We start from the raw sequence: 18,602 nt of genomic DNA, 5'->3' as shown, positions 1-18,602 counted from the left end.
GAAAAATCAAGACAAATCCAGAGACTTTCGAAGAACCATATGCCACCATATCAGCATTCATCCAAATATCTCAGCTTCTGAATTCACAGCTGACCGCGAGGGGTTCAGTCCCAACTTTGCCTACCCAAACATCATCGACTGTAGTCAGATCAGCAGCATCACATCCCCCCCCCACCCCCCCCACATAATTTTACAAAATTGATCTTGCAAGGCCTACAATCACACATCGCAAGAGACACCACGAGAATGGGCATTGCAAATGTTGCACTAATTTACTATTACTACTTCCACAGCGGCAAACGAGGTTAGCCATTTGAAGTAACCAGCTTCTCCATACTTCTAAAGTCTTGAACATAGTCCACTTCCTAGTACCACCAAAAAAGCAAAAGGATCTGCAAAAGCAAGACAACCAGTGAGAGCTTATCCCAAGATAAGTTTTCCACAAATAGAGGAAAACAAGGAGCTAGTTTAAAAATCATAGTAAGTACTAAGTACACCCTTCTTAACAATCTGAGATGCTAAATGACAAGTTGGTATACTTAACAATATTCACAAGCCCCTTTCTGGTGTCATGTAAACGCTGCCAAATGCAATGCAGTGTTTTGAAAGAGACAGTGAACCTCAGATATGATATTCTTGTATTCAAAGTAATTAAACAATCAGAAGCAACAGCAAAGTTCTAAGTTTGAATCTCACATCAACTTGGCAGGACAGTAATTACGTTGACAGATAAGTGAGATAACCAATGAAGTAAAACAAATTAGTCATTTGAAATAAACGATCAACAACTACTGTGGCTGTGCTGTAATATGTCTCAATAATGGTCTTGAAAATAAAGAATCTCCAATGACAGGGTCACATGAGTAACCATATCCTTGCAAGTTGCAATGCATTCCTAGAACACAGTTATGTGGAAGTACGAATTATTCAACTGCAAACAAGCTATGATAGAAGACCTATAGGGAGAAGGGGGTTTGGTTTTTTTTTTTGGGTGGGGGGGGGGGTGTTCTCAAATGTCAAATCCTAGCTTTTAATTACAGGGGCAAAATTCTGTATGGAGGATATAGCTGCCTACAGCAAATAGTTGCCTTACTGCATAAAAGAAATTCACTGCAGATTGTTGCCACTCACAATGACATGAGGAGTGATACAAAACGTCCAAAATAAAAGAGATTAGTTTTGAGTTAATTATGATGGTTGACCTACTACAGCCTACAGGGGTAGTAGCCTAACAGCTTATTATTTTTAATTTTAGGACCAAGTCAGAAGTCCATATGAAAGGCAGCGCAGCATAAGCATGCATGGCAGCAAGAATGGACATAGAAATAATTGCATGCAGAATGGAAATCAGGTGAGAACAAGAATGCATGAGCAGGACAAGCAGGAATTTCTAACAGCAGAGAAATTATTAGTATGCACGGTGGTCAAAGTTGAAAACATCAATAAGGTGAATTTTTTTACCAGGTAAATATATTTGCATGTTGATAAGATAATGCACATCTTCAACAGTCAGCTAAAAAAGCCCCGGCAATTTGAGGATCCACAAAGGCAGTTCTTAGCTCTAGAACCTACACCCCTAGATTCACATCCGATGTCGCCATAGTCATAAGTCAGTTCTGTCATGGGAGGAATATGCTTCAGTGCGAAGAACATGATGTGTGGATAACCATCCTCTCCATGGTCAAATTGAACTGGTTGCCAGAAGGTGTTAGGGTTGCAACTATGGTTCATGAAACGTGCAACATTTCCCATTTTCATTGCACTTATCTTGATGGGCAGCGGCTCAAAAGTATCAGCTGAAATATTTATGCTGTGTTCCCCTATCAATTCAGGCCCATAATTCCATTTTAATGTCTTCTCGCCAGGACAGACAGTTCGAAAAAGATAATCATCTTCACCATCCAAATTAACTTTAGTATCATCAACAACCTCACCAACATACTCACAAATAAATGACCCAGCCCGTATAGGATCCCATGAACGAAGACCCCAGCCTCGATTTGTTGTCCTGAAGACCTCAAGGTGGATCCTTACTCCCTTTTGGGCTACCCTATTACGACAGTTGATTGAACATCGGCAAGATTCACCACATTCATATACCATAAGCTTGCGACATACAAGCAATCCGGATGAACTGTACGGTAAGTCACCTCCATTATGCTGTGCACAATCACAACTGGTATCACCAGGCAGACAAACACTAGTGCATCTGCAACCCTGAAATGGCTTCATAGAGCGGAGTGGCTTCAAGTACTTGACCTGAGTAATATAGTTGAAGTGCCCTGGTCCTTTCTCACTGTTAACATCATTGATAAGACACACTGGGAGATTTTCAGCACCTGATGATAGATCAGGGTGCAAAACTTTGCCTCTAGCAGCTGGATTTTCTACCCATCTCTGGCACATCTTCCAGATTGCAACTGCATCAGGCTGTCCTGGCTCTCGCTGCAACTTGTACTTGAAACAATTGATCCCAGTCTTTGTTCTTTCTTTCCAGGACTCATGAATCTTATAAAGACCATCATAGATATAAACTTTCCCAGTCAAGCAAGCTGGATCCTTGTAACCACGTACAACCCGGATCACGTTCTTTCTGGACAGGCTCCTCTCAAGAGCAAGGTTACCCCTCTCAAGCTTCTGGTCCTGCTTCTCCTCACTGTTCCTGCTTATACCTCCAGAACCACTGTAGACCAGTGTATCTGTATCATCATCATCATTCTCATAAACACCTGCAGCAACAATACATATTGCTACAGAGTCATCCTCATCACCAAACTTATTCATATAATCAATTCCACCCATGCTAGGTGCATGCAAGCCGATAATGCATAGCTCCATCCTGAAGTAGAAAATATCCCCTACTTCAACTCCAGGGACAGCTCCAATCCTCTTCCCAATGTTAGCCCTCAGATTACTGGCCAACATGATGGCACCAGCCTTCAGGTCTGCACGTTTGCTAGTCTCTTGTGTCTCATCCAATTGAAGATGCCTACGCCGCAGTGCCTCGAAGGTCATGAGAAGCACTTCCACAACCTCCCTGGGATCGCTGGATGGAGGCATCAAGGAAATCTCATTGTCAGTAGCAGCCTTCCTATTAGAGGTCTTAGGGCGTTTCTTTGTTCCGTTGGAGCTGTCGGTGCCCAAACCATCACTTACATTATATCCTTTGAGATGGGATGGCCTCTTGATCTTCCGTCCAGATGCTGATGTTTGGTTACCACCGTAAGGCTCATCATCATCATTGTCATCATCATCCAGTGATATCACACTTGGTTGTGTTGATTTGCAAGCTGAGATAGGAGTGGCGTCAATTGGCCCAGTTGCACTAGCACCTACATTTGGAGTCCCATTTGCAACAAATTCACCTCTGACAGTTTCCTGACCACCAAAAGCAGCAGTCTCGCCTCTACCAGCATCCTGATCACCGCCAGCGGCAGTCTTGCCTCCACTAGCATCCTGATCACCACCACCAGCAGTCTTGCCTCCACTAGCATCCTGACCACCGAAAGCGGCAAACGATCTGACCGCAGGAATGTTCAAAGATCCAAAACCCCCAGGAAACTGCCCAGCTGGTGCGACAAATACCAACGGTGGGGCTGTCAACCGGTTAAGCACATCGATCCCCAATGGTGCAGGGAACATTGGAGCCAAAGTCCTCAGGGGCTTGACTTCCAGAACATCCTGATCAGGAGTAGGCATGAAATTTGATTCCCGGTTCATCTTCACTAGTATCAGCTGACTATCTGCATTAACAAATCACAGGTTAATCCCGGCACATCACTGTTTGCCAAAATGAACAAAAAAAGGAACAACCTTTAGCATCTGCATGCGACTTCTCTAACCTCTATTCGCACAATTCACTTCAAAAAAAAAAAAAAGAGAGACAACTTTGACACTTGACAGATGCAGGGGCCAACACTAACACGGGGCATGGGGGTTCAGCTCAAACCCCAAAGTTTTCATTTTTATTTCTTTCGGAAACGAATAGAGATCAGTACTGCAACATGCATCAAAGAACCCCTCCCACCCCAAAATAAAATAAAATAAAAACTCTGTGTGTGTTAAGTGGAGGGAAAGAAATCAATCCCAGGTCAGGATGGATACCCTACCTACGCCGCCCCACGAATCATCGCGGAAGAGGAGGTAGAGAGAAGAATGAATACCTTCAGTTCGTTCGATTCGATTCGAGAAGAGACGAGACGGAGGTCAGTGGAAGGGGAGGCCAGCCACACCGCCCTCTCCGAACCAGCTCGCTGGCCCTGCGCGAGAGCAAAGCTGAGGTGCGGAGGAGGAGAGTGGGATCGCGAAGGAGAGTAGGAGCACTTGCACACGCCGCGCACTCCGAGGCCGCTCGCCAGCGGCGCGCGCGAGGAGGCGAGGAGGAGGCGGAAGGCCGGCCGCGGCCGCGGCTCAGCACAAGGAGGGAACACACACAGAGTGAGCAACCGAGGAAGCGAGCGAGAGAGAGAAAAGAAGGCAATGGTCAATGGAGGAGAGGAGAGAACATCAAGAGGGCATTCTGGTCATTCTTTATTTTTTTTCTCGGTTTTTTTATTCAAAATTAAAATCCCTCCTCGTTTCCATCCGCAGGAGTGGAAAGGAATGCTTTGAAGAAATTTTGCATATTTTTTTGTTGGAATTAATTTCATTCCTAAAGAATTAGTAGTAGCATCTATTGGAAAGCAATAGAACGTTTTCACGATATTCTAATCCAAACCACATATTATGTTTTTCAATAGCCTGTCAAATAAGTAATAGAATGTCTTCACGATATTCTAAATCTATTTTGCGTAAAGTATTTCTAGAGATCCACGAAATTCTAAATCTAATTGGCGTAAAGCATTATAGGTAAGTAATAAATTAATTTTACAACATTCTAGATCCACATGGTTTATCGTATTTATGAAGAATCAATAGCATGTCAGGTAACTAGGTAAGCAATAAAATGTTTCCACTATATTCTAAATCCAGTTCGCGTGCAATATTTCTAAAGAATTATTAGCCTACTGGGTTAATAAAACGTTTTCACGACATTCTATATCCAGATTATGCATCACATTTCTAAAGAAGTAATAAAGCATTTTATGATCTGGATCACCTATGTATTTTAAAAAAATCAAAAGCTTGCTATATAGTATGTGTTTTCACAATATTTTCGAAATCTAGTTCACATAGTAAGTGCTGGGTACTTGGGTTGGGTGAACAACCAATCATTGAAACAACATGTAGATGCATATGGAGGCCGATGGATCCAGGCGGCGACGGGTGATGGCGACGACGATGAGAAGGTGCTCGATCTTTGCGAGGACGGAAAGTGGAAGGAGGAGCGGTGTGGGGCCCACGATTGGCAACCAGGTTTAGCCAGCTAGTCCAGATGTCTAAGTTTGGCTAGCTAGAAATCCGGTTAGCGGGTCTGCTATCATTTATAGTTCACAGTTACCAAATTTTAGCTTAGAGAGTGTGATAGTCATACTGTTGGAGATGCGTTAAGAGCTCTAAATGACAAAGGGTTGGCATTAATGTACCTGGAAGATCAATTTATTATCTCTAATCCATAGAGTGCCAACCTTTTCATTAAGCACCATTGGATCATCAAGTCTATTTTTCTCTCTTCTCAATGAACGTCTTGCGATCAAGATCCATTTTACTTCTTGATGCTACTTCCATTGTAAAATATAGGATAACTATTTTTTTTCGATGTTTCGTAATAAGACATGCATACATGTGAAGACGATAAATTGTCTTTCTACATCCTTCGCCCTCAAAATCTTTTGAGGTTATCCAAATGAGAAAACGATATTATCTTTTTATTGATCTTTTAATATAAAGGGCTAAACGGCTCGAGCAAAGTGAGACTGAACAAAACACGATTCTGATAGCTAATATAACATCGTTGTCTGCCGTCACATGGCACCATCATTACAACACGTCACCATGAACCGCTGCAACTATTACATCTCCGTCTCTACATCTCCATATTTTATACTGATGATGTAACTGATGTTGCAAGATGCCTTGGATGAGCAACAAGTTTCAAGGCCTCACTGGCTTTGCCGAGAGAAACAGGGTAGATAGGATGGACATACAGAAAGGGCTTCCTTTAAGCATGTATCTTCAGTGTCAATAATTTTAAGTTTCATACATCTTCAATCCTAATGTCATCATAATTATCGCTGTAATTTGACTTTTGTATGCCTGGATTTACTATAAACGATAACGTAATGTACAATTTTAACTGTGAAACACTAAAATGTCGCTTGCAACTTCCACCATGACAATCATATCTAGGGCGAGACAGGAAAATATTTAGGCAGGAGATGTTCTGACTCAAGGAAAAGTTAAAATGCACCAGAGCTGCATGAAAACCAACGGAAACAAAATTTTTTCTACAGTGCTGAATATCTCTCAGGTGATCCTTGAGACTAGTGAGAATAACACTTGATCTTCCAACCTTGCTCTCCTATGAAGATCGCAGTCTAGAAGGTATTAACAATGATAAGATACTTAGATTTTATAAGAAGCTGTTGCTGATAGAGAGAATTATTGCTTACTTCCACAGTACTCAGGTTCAAATCCATAGAATCAAAACGGCTGTAGAAAGAAGAACTTCAAGTACCAGAATAAGCTCTATTTATTATCGGAGCCAAAAAATAAAGAACAATCCTCAATATATGTAACGTGGGTAAAAGCATAATATGATTTGAAACACTATATAATATAACATGTGGACCTTAAGACATCTAATATTTTTGTCATTTAGTTACTCTTTCAGGCTCAACAACTTCAATAATCTTCCCAAACCCATGCATAGGAGTAATGTTTATTGGATAAGAATGAAGTGAGGCGCTAAATTTTGAGTCACAAAAAAAAGAAGCAAAAATGGCATAACAGAAGGTGCATCAAGCCAGCAGCTAATCAGATGCACATGACTCACCAGAGTAAACAGACAATCTTCCCTTCATGGCAGAACACAAGAGGTAGTTGTCCATCATAAGTTGCAGGGCCATATGGGCAGTACTGTCTTACTGTCCTCTGCAGCTCTAGGATATATATACTGCTTCAATCTGGGCAAATTGTAGTTCATGTATGCAAATACTCCACACATCTTTCTTCTTCTCTCATTATCACACGTCTTCTCATGCACATGGAACAGAAAGGAACTGGGACCTTTTATTCAAGATAGGAAACCATAAACTATGTATCAAATAGAGGAATGAATGTTTCAAAAATTGGACTTCTTACCGCATAGCCAGACCCACAGTATGCAGTTATACATTCATTCTATCCACATGATAATACAGAGAACTGAGAATCGTGCTGTATCTAACACCACAAATCATTGAGTATTTCATAGGATTCTACGGATAACTGCTAAAATCATGCCATGATGCCAAAGCATAAAACAAGAACAATATAATCAGCTAATGGGGATCAGATATACTATATCAGTTCACTTCCCTCCATGTCGCATGAACCCCAAGTCCTTAAGTATGGAGTTTACCCCCTGATGTTCACATGAGAAATATGAACCAAATATAATGACTAATCAAATGATAGTTGTAATTGCTTCTACTGCCATCTTTAATCTTTCAGAAAAAAATGGAACAGTTGGCTCCATCACAACACTATGGCAGATAAGAGATGAGACTTTAAAGTTATTTCAATTAAACATTCATTTGCTCAAGTGCTTTAAGCAATCCAGACATCACAATTCACATGCATGTACACAACTACCACACATAGAACAAAACGAACAGAGCACATTAAAAATGGTAAACCATGAAGCTCGATTTTGTACAAAACCATGAAACTGATCGCTGCAATTGTTAGCATACATTTACAAACTGTCAAAACATGATCTCAACTACAGATCACGACCCATCTGCACAGCTCAGCTCTGAAATGAGAGCCCAGGCCAATCAAACAGATCTATGAAAGAATTGTGTGACATCTCTCGACGAAATCGTGTGACATCTCTCGACGAAATCCTCCAAACTTACAAGTTTACAACAAATTGTTGCAGCAACATCCCTCAGATCATATAACAGCGCACTAATACCAACCTAGAAAAATAATCGCGAAACGGATAAATGTGGAGAAATCAACTACAGAGGGGGGAGGGAGGAGGTGTAGCGGGTGGCGCGCGCACATCAGAGGAAGCCAAGGAGGACGGCGGCGCCGAGCACGAAGAGCCAGACGATGTGGACGAGCAGCAGCGCCTGCCCGGAGACGGGCGCGGAGCCGGCCCCGACCTCGCAGTACCCGCGCCGCGCCACGCGCGCGCCGGCGCAGGCGGCCTCGGGGCACCCGCACCAGTACGTGACCCCGTCGGCGCCGCAGACCGGGTCCGGCCGGAAGCACCGCACGGGGCAAAGCTGGGCCTCGCTGCCCCCGTCCGACACGGGGGCGGCGCAGGGGTCGGAGACCTCGGCCTCCGCGGAGGACGAGGCTAGGGTTTGGGCGAAGAGGAGCGAGAGGGACGCGAGGAAGAGGACGAGGAGGCGGAGGCGGGCGGTCGGGGTGTAGGAGGGCGGCATGGCGGCGGAGGCGGAGTCGCCGGCGGCCGGTGGTCGCCGGCGAAGGGATTGGAGGGGATCACGGCGGTGGTGGGGGTGGTTGGGTTTGGAAGTGGACGGCGAGGCGGTGGAACGGGTCGGAGTTTAGACAGGGGCCGAAGCTTCGGGTGGCGTTGGTGGGTGCGCGTTTGGTTGGACTTGGCTGGCTGGATCGCGTTGGCGACTTGGCGAGACCGGCCGCCGTTGGGTTGGCCGTCTACTCAGTTTTGTTTTTGGAAGTGTTTACTTTATTATCATTTTAATTAACACTATTAAACTGGATTTGAGAAAAGCACTAGTATTAAAATTTAGTGTTACCAAATTATGGATCAGCAATAAACTAAACATGATCTTATAACATAAAATCTTACCTTTTGATAGTTTCAGAGATTTTAGGTTGGTAACGAACTAAATATAACCTTGCTAAATACAATTTTCCAGAATTTGGTAGTTCTAAAAATTTCCTTTCATAAAAATACTATCAAAACTTAGGAAGACATCAAACTAATTTGACATTACCAAATTTTAGTCTATCATTTTGGTAATAAAATTACTCTCTTTCATTCTTCACACAAGTTTCATTAGCGATAATCCCCGTTCAAAAAAAAGCGATCAGGTATATCGGAACATTTGATTTTTCAGATACCTATTTTCATTCAGCAATCTTCTGATGGCGTGCCACAAATTATTTCCCGATTCGATTCTTCTCTTGCGGTGCTAAGTCGCCGTCCAGCCAACATGTGTTACATAGTTATGCAGGCAACCGTATTCATTTTTCACAAGTTACTTTGCAAGCTGAGAATTTTGCAATGTGACGGACAAATATATCATCAGGTAAGGTTGCAGTTAATAGTTTTGGAGGCAAGGTCGCTAAAATGCGATTCAAATGTCAAGATACTGCAGGAAAAACATCATTGAGTCGTTCAATCTTGGGTGAACACCAAAAAAGGCAAACGCGAAACGAGCAATTCATCAAGATTTAAGGGACAAGTTCAGTCAAAAGTCAGATATCCATTCACTGTCCAGCATCAAACTTTCCATGAATTTAGTACCATAAGTACATGCGAAGTTTTAAAATCCGACAGAATGGCCATGTCCCTGTGTGCCAGTAATGACATCAAAGATTTCATCAGTGGCCAAACGTAGAACATAGTCGGGTCTCCTCTTAATCAGCATCCATCTCCTCAAGCGCTGCCTGAGCTGCAACCTTGGCCTGCTCCAAAAGATCAGCAGGAACCTGTATGCAGTATGCCAAGTGAGCAAAGTTCACAAAAATATGGACAGAGTTTATTTATTTTTAAATAACAACAGAACACCTTCTGATGCTGGCGATTTGATTCATCACATATCCAGCTTAATTCCAACTCAAAAGCTTTGTCCTTAGCTTCATCATGTACTCCATAAATGCTGCACAGAACAAATTATAAGAAAGTGAGAACTGTTTTTTTTTTGTCAGACAAGTAGCTTTATTCAAAAAGGATTTCTAAATATTATTAGAGAAAAAACATCCCAAACTATTTTGTTAGTCTGCTTTGTTCATTACCATCAGTTGACATCGACAGTTCATGCGAGCTAGAACCTACCTTTAAAAGAAGAATCTACCTACAATAAAATGTTCCAATATGATTATGTAGCCAACTACTCCCACTATGCCAAAATAAGTGCTCCTTAAGGATTAAAATTTGTCCCAAAAAAGTGCTCTTTTAGAGTACTACTTATCCTATCAATCACCACCCATTCAAATTCCTCCACGTCTTCCCACTCCTAACTATCCCTCGTTTAATAAGAGCAAGTTTAATAGTATAGCCAACCACTAGCTCCAATTCATCTATAGCCAATCTAATAGCTCATCTATACAATAGTTACATACTACACTATTAATACCTGGTCCCACCTGTCATACACACACTGCGTCTTGTAGTCCGTGTTACAGCTGGCTACAAATCTGTAGCCCGCTGCTTTTCTCTCTCCTTATTTATCTCTTTAAAATATGTTTGCAGCTGGCTTACAGCTTGCTATTGTACATACTCTAAGAGGTATCTAGGTCATTTCCCTCCCCTCATAATTTGGCTTTCCAATGCTAGAAGGCGCACTTATTTTGGGACAGAGGGAGTACTTTTATTTTAAAGCAGAAATAACTAAATGATTATTACTACCTCTGTTATATTTTAGATGATGTCTAGGACATCAACACAATTTCCGATTCACATGTTTGATCATTGTTCCTTTCTAGTCATACCTTTAAATATTATTAAAAATACAACTACATGAATTTATTTTTGATGATAAATCTATTAATGTCACTTTCCACATATGAAATCTGACCCTTTTTGCATTAATTAGTGAGTAAAGATTTCAAGGTTTAACTGCACATGTTCTAGAACGCCATTTACTGGGAGTAGCAAATAAATCTTATGCATGATGTTGCAGGTATAACCACTAGAACGAAGAATGGCATCAAACATATGTGAAATCAAATAATATATAGAAAAATATGAATGAAAAAAACTGTAGATGATATGCATTCAGTCAAAACAAAGTGCAAAATTCATGAACACAATTATATTATTATTGTTGGAGAAAGGGTGTTCAATACATACATCTTTGCAACCTCCACAATGCCTTCCCGGCAGGTAAGCTCGGAAAGCTTCAACTTCTCTATTTCACTGAAAGACAGCATTTGAAAAGTTGGAATCAGAACTATTCTGATGACCAAGATGGTGCAAATCGAAGCAAAAGCTAATGTTGGATGCTCAACAGTAGCTACCAACAAGACATCAGATCCACACACAGATAGACAATTACAGAATTGACAGGCTTGTTCTGTAGAGGTCGATCTAAAATGATTGCTGAGAGTTCTCATCAAACAAGTCCTAATTTGCATAAGCTATATGGCTTAATGGTACCTCTTTCCTCTATGAGAAGGGTAATGATGACCAAAAACACATATTCTCTTTCCTCTATGAGAAGGGTAAAGATGACCAAAACCACATATTGAAATTTCATGAAAAGTGGGTTTTAAACCAATCCCACCCATCTGTACATGGATCATTGGATCCACATTAACACTCCAGTGATTCACACAAATTAAGTGATGGGTCAATACAACAAAAGGCATAACAACCGTTAAACATGTAATTGTATCAGTATGTTAATGTGGTTTGGTCGTTTCATACTTCTATGTTAAAACCAAACAAAACATGGATGGACATTGTAAGGATCTGATGATTACAAATGCTAAGATGGTATATGGATTATGGACAATGGAGGAACTACCCTCCCTCATATTCCAATTATCAGCAAGCTGGGTTGCGATGAATTAACAATACCTGTGTTCTCTTGGAAAATATGAAATAGTTAATTTTCATAATTGCACCAACTTTGTTTTAAAACAGAAGATATTAGTGCTGACAAAGAGAGCACCCAATACAATTTGAAGCTGATAAACTTACGTTTTTGCAGCCTGTCTTCCTTTACCCAGAGCAGCACCAAAGTATTTCTGTTCAGGATTCAGCTCAGTGAATAATATGCTCAGATCCCAGAAGGAACTATAAAAATATCTATGTATAAAAATATGGTGTGGAATGCTCCTATATGCATCCATTGAACAATTTAATTGCTAATAATGGTTCACATAGAGATGAAAAAAACAAAAACCAAGAGCCTAAGACGAGTTTGACTTCTTGTGTACTGTAGTGTTAGCTTACGTATGAGACTCCTGAGGGTTCGATCATGTAGAGCTGTGGCCCATCCCTATCATAACCTCCAAGAATAACTCCACAACCAAAAGGCCTGATACATGTAAATATAGTTAGAATCAACTAACCGAACAATAATTATTTTATTAAATCATGTAAGCCATGTCTCCAGTAATAATGCAACAATTATGCCAACGTCTTACCTGAGCCACCAGTAGAGTGTACAAAGATGAACGTAGCTAGCCACACGATCAGCCAATTCTTTTACAGAAATGGGTTCACCATAGACCCTAGTACATCACAGCATTAGAGGATAATCATAAAATTATGTCTACATGGCCTACAAGTTTATGTGCGTACTTCTCATAACTGGCCGCTTCCGATTTTGCTCTTGAAACAATTTGCCTGCCATCTGCAGCTAAACCAGCAACAGCCTGGAAAAAATATTTTATAGTTAAAGGACACGATGTGTTATGGGGTGAGTGGAAGACAAAGATGGGGAAAAGAAGCCCCGACAGAGAACAACTTCTTTTACCATAACATTAATGAGAATTATATCCTAGAATATAGAGGTAGAAATTAAAATATATAAACAACATCCTTGCTTTATTCTTCATCAATTGTACTTTTTTTACACTGAAATCGTAATACATTTGAGGATCTATGTACAGGGAAGCAAGATGTTACCAAGCCAGAGTGCCAGTGCACTGAATGGATCCTCCTATTAGATCCCTCCAGCATCATCTTCGAAGTTACTAGCTTCTCCACACCCTAAAGAACCAACAAACAAATGTCAATCGAGCACAAAAAATACACCTCTTTGAAATTTATCTATCAGTTTGCAGACATTACCAGGACGATTCCATCTTTGCATTTGATTCCAACAACAGTCCTGTTAACAAATATTAGAACGTCATTACATAATTGCACACAGAAAGGAAGAAGCGGTAGCAAAAGGAAGGAAAGAAAGGGGAGCAGTTAAACCGAACCCGCTGTTGTCGACAGCCTTCGTGGCATACTCAACCTGGAAGACGCGACCATCCGGAGAGAAGGTGGTAACGGACAGATCGTATCCTGTGCCTATGCTGCTCATCTTCAACTATTCTGTGTTATCTACTCCTGAAGAAAACACGAAAAAACCCTAAGGATTAGCTGTCTATAATCCACATCCACACAATCAATCAAAACAGAAGATCACCCCATACTGCGCTCAGCAATGCATGAAAGAAGATCTTACTGCGCATCAAATGAACTAAATTCTTAACTAAAAAAACATCCTACAAAATAGTCAAGAGGGGGTTCTTCATCTACGGGGCTCCACGCCTAAACCATGGGCAGGGCATGTACACTAATTGGACGGAATAATTCCCCTAGAAACACCTATATTTGGAACAGATTTCCTGAAATTCACAGCGGAGACCAGAACGAACTAGATCAGGAGCGAAATCGATCCCAGGGAAGAGCTAGGGCATACCTTACGAAGAGAAGAAATCGGCCCCTGCGTGCAGATCCCCGATCCACTCCCCGCCAACCCAGTAGAGGGAGCAGGGAGGAGCTCCGGCGGCGGTGCCGACGGCGACGGCGGAGGAGTAGACCGGAGAGGAGAGCGGCGGGGAGGCAACCGGGTGCAGACTGACGAGACGAGACGGGATCGAGAGAGAGAAGGAGATTTCTTTCTTTTGGGGTTTTTTTTTTTCACTCCCTATTTTTTTCCTTTTTTTGCTTTTTCTTACGGTCCAAGCCGAGAGAGAGACGGAGGAGCAAAAGCGGCGCGATGCGATTTGGTCCACGAGCCCATAAACGAGTCGGGCTCAAAGCTACCATCACGGAGCGCGGCCCACCATGCAAGAGCCCACTACACGCGCGCTACACGGGGAATAAGTTCTCTTTCGGTCCCTCAAATTTGTCGCTGAACGTCAAACCGGATGTCCGGATCACATTCCCCAACTTTAGAAAAAAGTGCAAACGAAGTAGCTGACATATAACACCTACGTGGCTCCTTTAACTAGATATTATTTCCACGTGACATCGATGTGACATTTACGTGGTTGTTTGATTTAAAATGATAAAAAAGAGAAAAACTGAAAACTAAAAAATCGATTTTATCTACGGTGAAGACGTCTATGACGGTGCCCGGACGACTACCCGACCTATCCGAGAGCTGGTTACCGCTGCACCAACCGATGAGCTCTCGTGGCAGAGAAAGTCAAGACTCAAGAGCGGTGATGCGAACACATGAAAAAAATAGCAAAAAACCGTACCGAAGTCCGTGGTACCTACTGTTATGGGCCAAGCGCGTGCATACGTGATCGCTCGCAGACGCGACCGTCGAAGGCTTCCTCGAATCCAATCCGATCGAGCTATGATTGGCATTCACACTTGACTCTGATTGCGACCGGGACGAAACGCATCGGATCGAACTGGTCGTGCAAGCAAACATTGCCGTCGTTCTCCACTTGCTTTCCAAACTGGAGTATATGGTCATGTTTATTTCACACCAAACTTCTCTCAAACTCCTAAATTTCCATCACATCACATCACATCTAAAACTTTCCTATTCACATAAACTCCTAACTTTTTTTTTCCAAACTACCAACTTTCTCTTAAACTTCTCCCCAATTTCAGCAACTAAACACAGCCTGACAATGATTCTTTTCATGCGTGATTTGGCACGGTAGAGACAGCAGAGATGAGAGCACCGGGCCGGGCCAACATCCCTGTATCCATTTTGCTCTGCCATGAAACCATGCAGTTTTCCAATCCAACATATATATATATATAGGGAAAAAAAAGTGGGTGTCATGTTATGAGAACCATCAATTTTGGTTAGTTTGAACAATGCATGTAATGGTAATCTCTTGTGTTGTTGTGCACCTAAGTGTTAACCATCCATTCTGGGTGGATACGTATTGCAATCAGCGAAAGCAGTGAGCCAGTAACACCCCATCCAGGAGCTTCATATCCATATTACTTATATGATCTTTTTTAAGCATTTGTGATGACCTATATATTTCATTTCCTGGTGAGTCTTTGCATCTGCTCTTTCCGACCCCTAAGTCATAGCAAAGATATACTGTACTGCATAATGTTGATTTTACCTTGCATCTTGTTGTTTTCTTACTGATGCACCATTTCATAATTTGGGTAATTTTGACTTCATATGGTTGTGTAAAATGTTGTTAAAATTTTGTCATTTTTTTCCTCAATTTCTGTCAAAATGCTGCCAAAATTTTGTCAAAATTCCATCAAATTCAAATTTTGTCCAAATTGTAATGTCAAAATCTGTCATTTAATTTTAAACATATTTAAAAACTTTTCCAAAGCCATGCATAATGGGGGCAAAACACAATTAATGAAATTAATGATTAGTTATGGGAGAGGGTATAAATGTCCTATTTAACACCGTTAACTTCTCCATCCAAAACAGGGGCAAAAGTATTTTTCGGTTCAAAAAAGTGGGGGCAAAAACGAAAACGGGCAAAATCAATATTAGAGATGAAAGTGGGGGCAAAAATGAAATTGCCCTTATATATAACGTTGATCTCCCGTGGCAGCCTCAATTAATTTTGATTGGCCCAGCAAACGCGCTTCTTCCAATTCGCCTCCTGAGCGGCGCTTTGCTAAATACATGCGCGCGTAGCACCAACACACAGACCGTAAAAGTGCTTTGCTACTATTTCTACCTATGTCTCATCGTAATATAACAACTACTAGAATCATAGTATTATAATATTTCTTATTTGAGATACACTTGATAGTGTAGTGGTAAGTGGTGTATGGTTTCAACCATAAGACCCCGTGTTCAATCCCCAACATGTTAATAGTGTCTCTCTCTCTCTCTTCAAATCTTGTTTTTTTTTTGTGTTGGCAGGAGCAGAGACCACCACTCTAAAATAAAAGTTCATTTTTTTTGGAAAAAGAACATAGGAGTACACTTTAATTAAGCCGTTCTTCGCAACTTCAAGTCTTTAGGGTGTGTTTGACAAATTGGTAAGGAGCAGCGGCGGATCCACCTCCTGGGCAGGTCAAGTGGCCGCCTGGGCTCTGCCATTGCCGTCACCTCTATTGATAGCCATTGACTTATTGACACTCATAAAATTTAATCGAGAGCTGAAAAATACTATTAAGTCGTCTGGGCTTGATGATGATGTTGGCTCCGCCATTGGTAAGGAGAGGTGGGATTGGGATGAAAAATGGATGCATGGCGGATTAAATGAGGTATGAAGAATTGATGGCTAGGATATAATATTACCCTTTGAAAGGTGGGATATTATTTTCCAACTCCATTGGCTAAACAAAGCCTTAAGGAAGAAATCCAGATCTTAACCTCAGAGCAATCAATAGTGATTTTTTTTAGATAGTGGAATAGAATCTTGGTCTTTACTCATAGAACTATAGCCAATTATTAAAAAGAAAAGAGTTCCAAATACAATCACACCTCAAAATAAGACATAAAGATATAAGGGACACATTCAAACTGACAGAGGCACACATCGGCACTAACACCAATAGAAAAAATAAAGCACTAACTTATTAAATCATATTTGTGAACCTCCAAACAAAATTAGCGAAAAGTTGCATAACCGTTAACTCCAGTTTACGACATGCAACTTTTATTAACTTAATGTCTTCATCACACTTTTGTAGAAGAGCTCATGATGAAAGTCAATATGTTGCTCTGAAAAATACCTATAAATAATATTGATATGATGTTTTATAATTATTTTTGCTTAAACATAGGGCCCAACCGGCGGCGATGAGCTCAAACAAACGAAGTCAAGTCTCGAGAGGCAGTGATGATGCAAAATCGACGAACAAATCCGTACCGAACCCGCGGTAACGAACTAACAGCGATGATCTCTGAAGATTTCCTCGAATTAAAACCAATCTGAGACTTGCATCCCGTGGTCTCCTGCCGCTGATGCTCATATCCCCATAGGATAATCGACCATGTCGTTGCCATGCCGGCCCGCGGTTGTTTTTGTCAGAATTCGACATGCGACCAAACACAAAACGCAAACAGTGCACGTCTAAAAAAACCGCATTGAGACACATGATTGCCACGGCTAGAAAAATCGTTTTCCCAGACAGCTAAAAATCATTTTCTCAGACGGGGGAAGGCTCGCCTGTACGCATAAGCCTGTGAAAATAGTTGATTTTCACAGGCAGCACCTCTATCTTCGTAGGCGTCGTATCCACCCACCTGCGAAAATATTTTGGGTGAATAAAAAAAAACGTCACCCCCCTCGCCACACCCAGCCTCCTCACCGTACCCACCTCCGCCCCCACCACCGCCATCGCCCCTCCCCTCTCCGTCCAGATCTAGGAGAGAGGGAGTGGATCCGCCACCGGGAACCGCCATCGCCTGGAGCCACGCTGCCACCGTCTGGAGCTGCCGTCGCCTCCACCAGATCTAGGAGGAAGCCGCCGTCTCCTCCACCCTCCGTGTCGCCACCGCCGGTAGCCACCGCCATTCTCTCCTCTACCCTCTCCTGTCAGATCTGGGAGGAGGGAAGGGAACCGCCACCGTCACCACCCTCCCCCTCCCGGCGGAGCCGCCACCTCCTCCTCCACCCTCCGCGCCGCCACTGCCTGTAGCCGCCACCTCCCTCCGACCAGACCCCGTGCTAGGAGAGGAGAGGTGAGAGGGGAGGGGAGGGACTACCGAGGGAGAGGTTGGAGGGGAAAGGTGTGAGGGCAAAGTGTTCTGACTTAGTATTTTGGTGGGTAGATGGTGTTTTTAACATATTTAACCTTTTTGCAGGTATACCTCTTAAGGTACCATCTACGAAAATTTATTTTTGCAGGCGGATCTGGTCCGCCTGTGCGGACAACAATCTCGCCTCACGGTTGTCATTTTCGCAGACGGCCATTTAGCTCCACGAGGCATACCCGCCTAGGAAAAAAAATGTCATCGTCTAGAAAAATGGTTTTCTAGTAGTGCGTGACAGGGAAGCATACGTTCGATTCCCCCATGCTTCTTATATATATCATCCAACTTGGCTCGTTCTGGGGTTCTATCATAGCGGACTCAGATTAATATTTCACAATTTGCAGATGTTCTTCATCTCATCTCATATATGGTTTGACCGCGATGGTTTGTTTGCCACTATTTTATGGCTTGGTTTTATAGGATCATACTTATTCAGAGAAACATCGGCATGCATTTCAGCATTGTGCTAATATAATATTAGAAAAAGCTATACGTACTAACTTTTTCTTACTATCACTGATGTGTCATGCTATGACCATATTTAGATTTTTTATAACTTATATGTATCTAAATGAAACGGTTAAGATAATTGTTAGTAAAAATTTAGTAGACTAGCAGTGATCTATACTATTTGCT

The 18,602-nt window shown here is 42.0% G+C and overlaps 3 protein-coding genes across 3 annotated transcripts; all 3 read right to left on the bottom strand.

The window, feature by feature from the left end:
* Nucleotides 1–25: 25 nt before the first annotated feature.
* LOC4327359 (histone-lysine N-methyltransferase, H3 lysine-9 specific SUVH1) lies at nt 26–4,478 on the bottom strand. The gene is made up of 3 exons (XM_015767026.3): nt 4,164–4,478; nt 1,462–3,743; nt 26–392 (listed from the first exon to the last, which is right to left on the bottom strand). The coding sequence occupies exon 2, from the start codon at nt 3,718–3,720 to the stop codon at nt 1,510–1,512; it is 2,211 nt and encodes a 736-aa protein (XP_015622512.1). The 5' UTR covers nt 3,721–3,743; nt 4,164–4,478; the 3' UTR covers nt 26–392; nt 1,462–1,509.
* A 3,292-nt stretch (nt 4,479–7,770) lies between these two features.
* LOC4327358 (uncharacterized) lies at nt 7,771–8,710 on the bottom strand. Its single transcript, XM_026021955.2, has one exon. It carries the CDS (start codon nt 8,535–8,537, stop codon nt 8,151–8,153), a length of 387 nt encoding a protein of 128 aa, XP_025877740.1. The 5' UTR covers nt 8,538–8,710; the 3' UTR covers nt 7,771–8,150.
* Nucleotides 8,711–9,486: 776 nt separating this feature from the next.
* On the bottom strand, nt 9,487–13,955 carry LOC4327357 (proteasome subunit alpha type-3-like). The gene is made up of 11 exons (NM_001406316.1): nt 13,728–13,955; nt 13,243–13,372; nt 13,106–13,145; nt 12,941–13,024; nt 12,614–12,687; nt 12,457–12,543; nt 12,263–12,347; nt 12,008–12,054; nt 11,156–11,221; nt 9,872–9,962; nt 9,487–9,792 (listed from the first exon to the last, which is right to left on the bottom strand). Exons 2-11 carry the CDS (start codon nt 13,344–13,346, stop codon nt 9,721–9,723), a joined length of 750 nt encoding a protein of 249 aa, NP_001393245.1. The 5' UTR covers nt 13,347–13,372; nt 13,728–13,955; the 3' UTR covers nt 9,487–9,720.
* Between the last annotated feature and the right edge of the window lie 4,647 nt (nt 13,956–18,602).

The sequence above is a fragment of the Oryza sativa genome, chromosome 1 (assembly GCF_034140825.1).
Source record: "Oryza sativa Japonica Group chromosome 1, ASM3414082v1".
NCBI classification, from domain to species: domain Eukaryota; kingdom Viridiplantae; phylum Streptophyta; class Magnoliopsida; order Poales; family Poaceae; genus Oryza; species Oryza sativa.
Note: the sequence above shows the minus strand (reverse complement) of the source record. Positions and strands in the feature narration are given on the sequence as shown.

What these genes read in the sequence shown, in the direction of transcription:
- LOC4327357 (NM_001406316.1), bottom strand. Translation starts at nt 13,346, where the DNA reads ATGAGCAGCATAGGCACAGGATACGATCTGTCCGTTACCACCTTCTCT. An exon ending in AAGGCTGTCGACAACAGCGG is followed by an intron (nt 13,146 to 13,242) that starts GTTCGGTTTAAC and finishes ATTTGTTAACAG; the next exon opens with GACTGTTGTTGGAATCAAAT. An exon ending in GAAGCGGCCAGTTATGAGAA is followed by an intron (nt 12,544 to 12,613) that starts GTACGCACATAA and finishes GTGATGTACTAG; the next exon opens with GGTCTATGGTGAACCCATTT.
- LOC4327358 (XM_026021955.2), bottom strand. Translation starts at nt 8,537, where the DNA reads ATGCCGCCCTCCTACACCCCGACCGCCCGCCTCCGCCTCCTCGTCCTC.
- LOC4327359 (XM_015767026.3), bottom strand. Translation starts at nt 3,720, where the DNA reads ATGAACCGGGAATCAAATTTCATGCCTACTCCTGATCAGGATGTTCTG.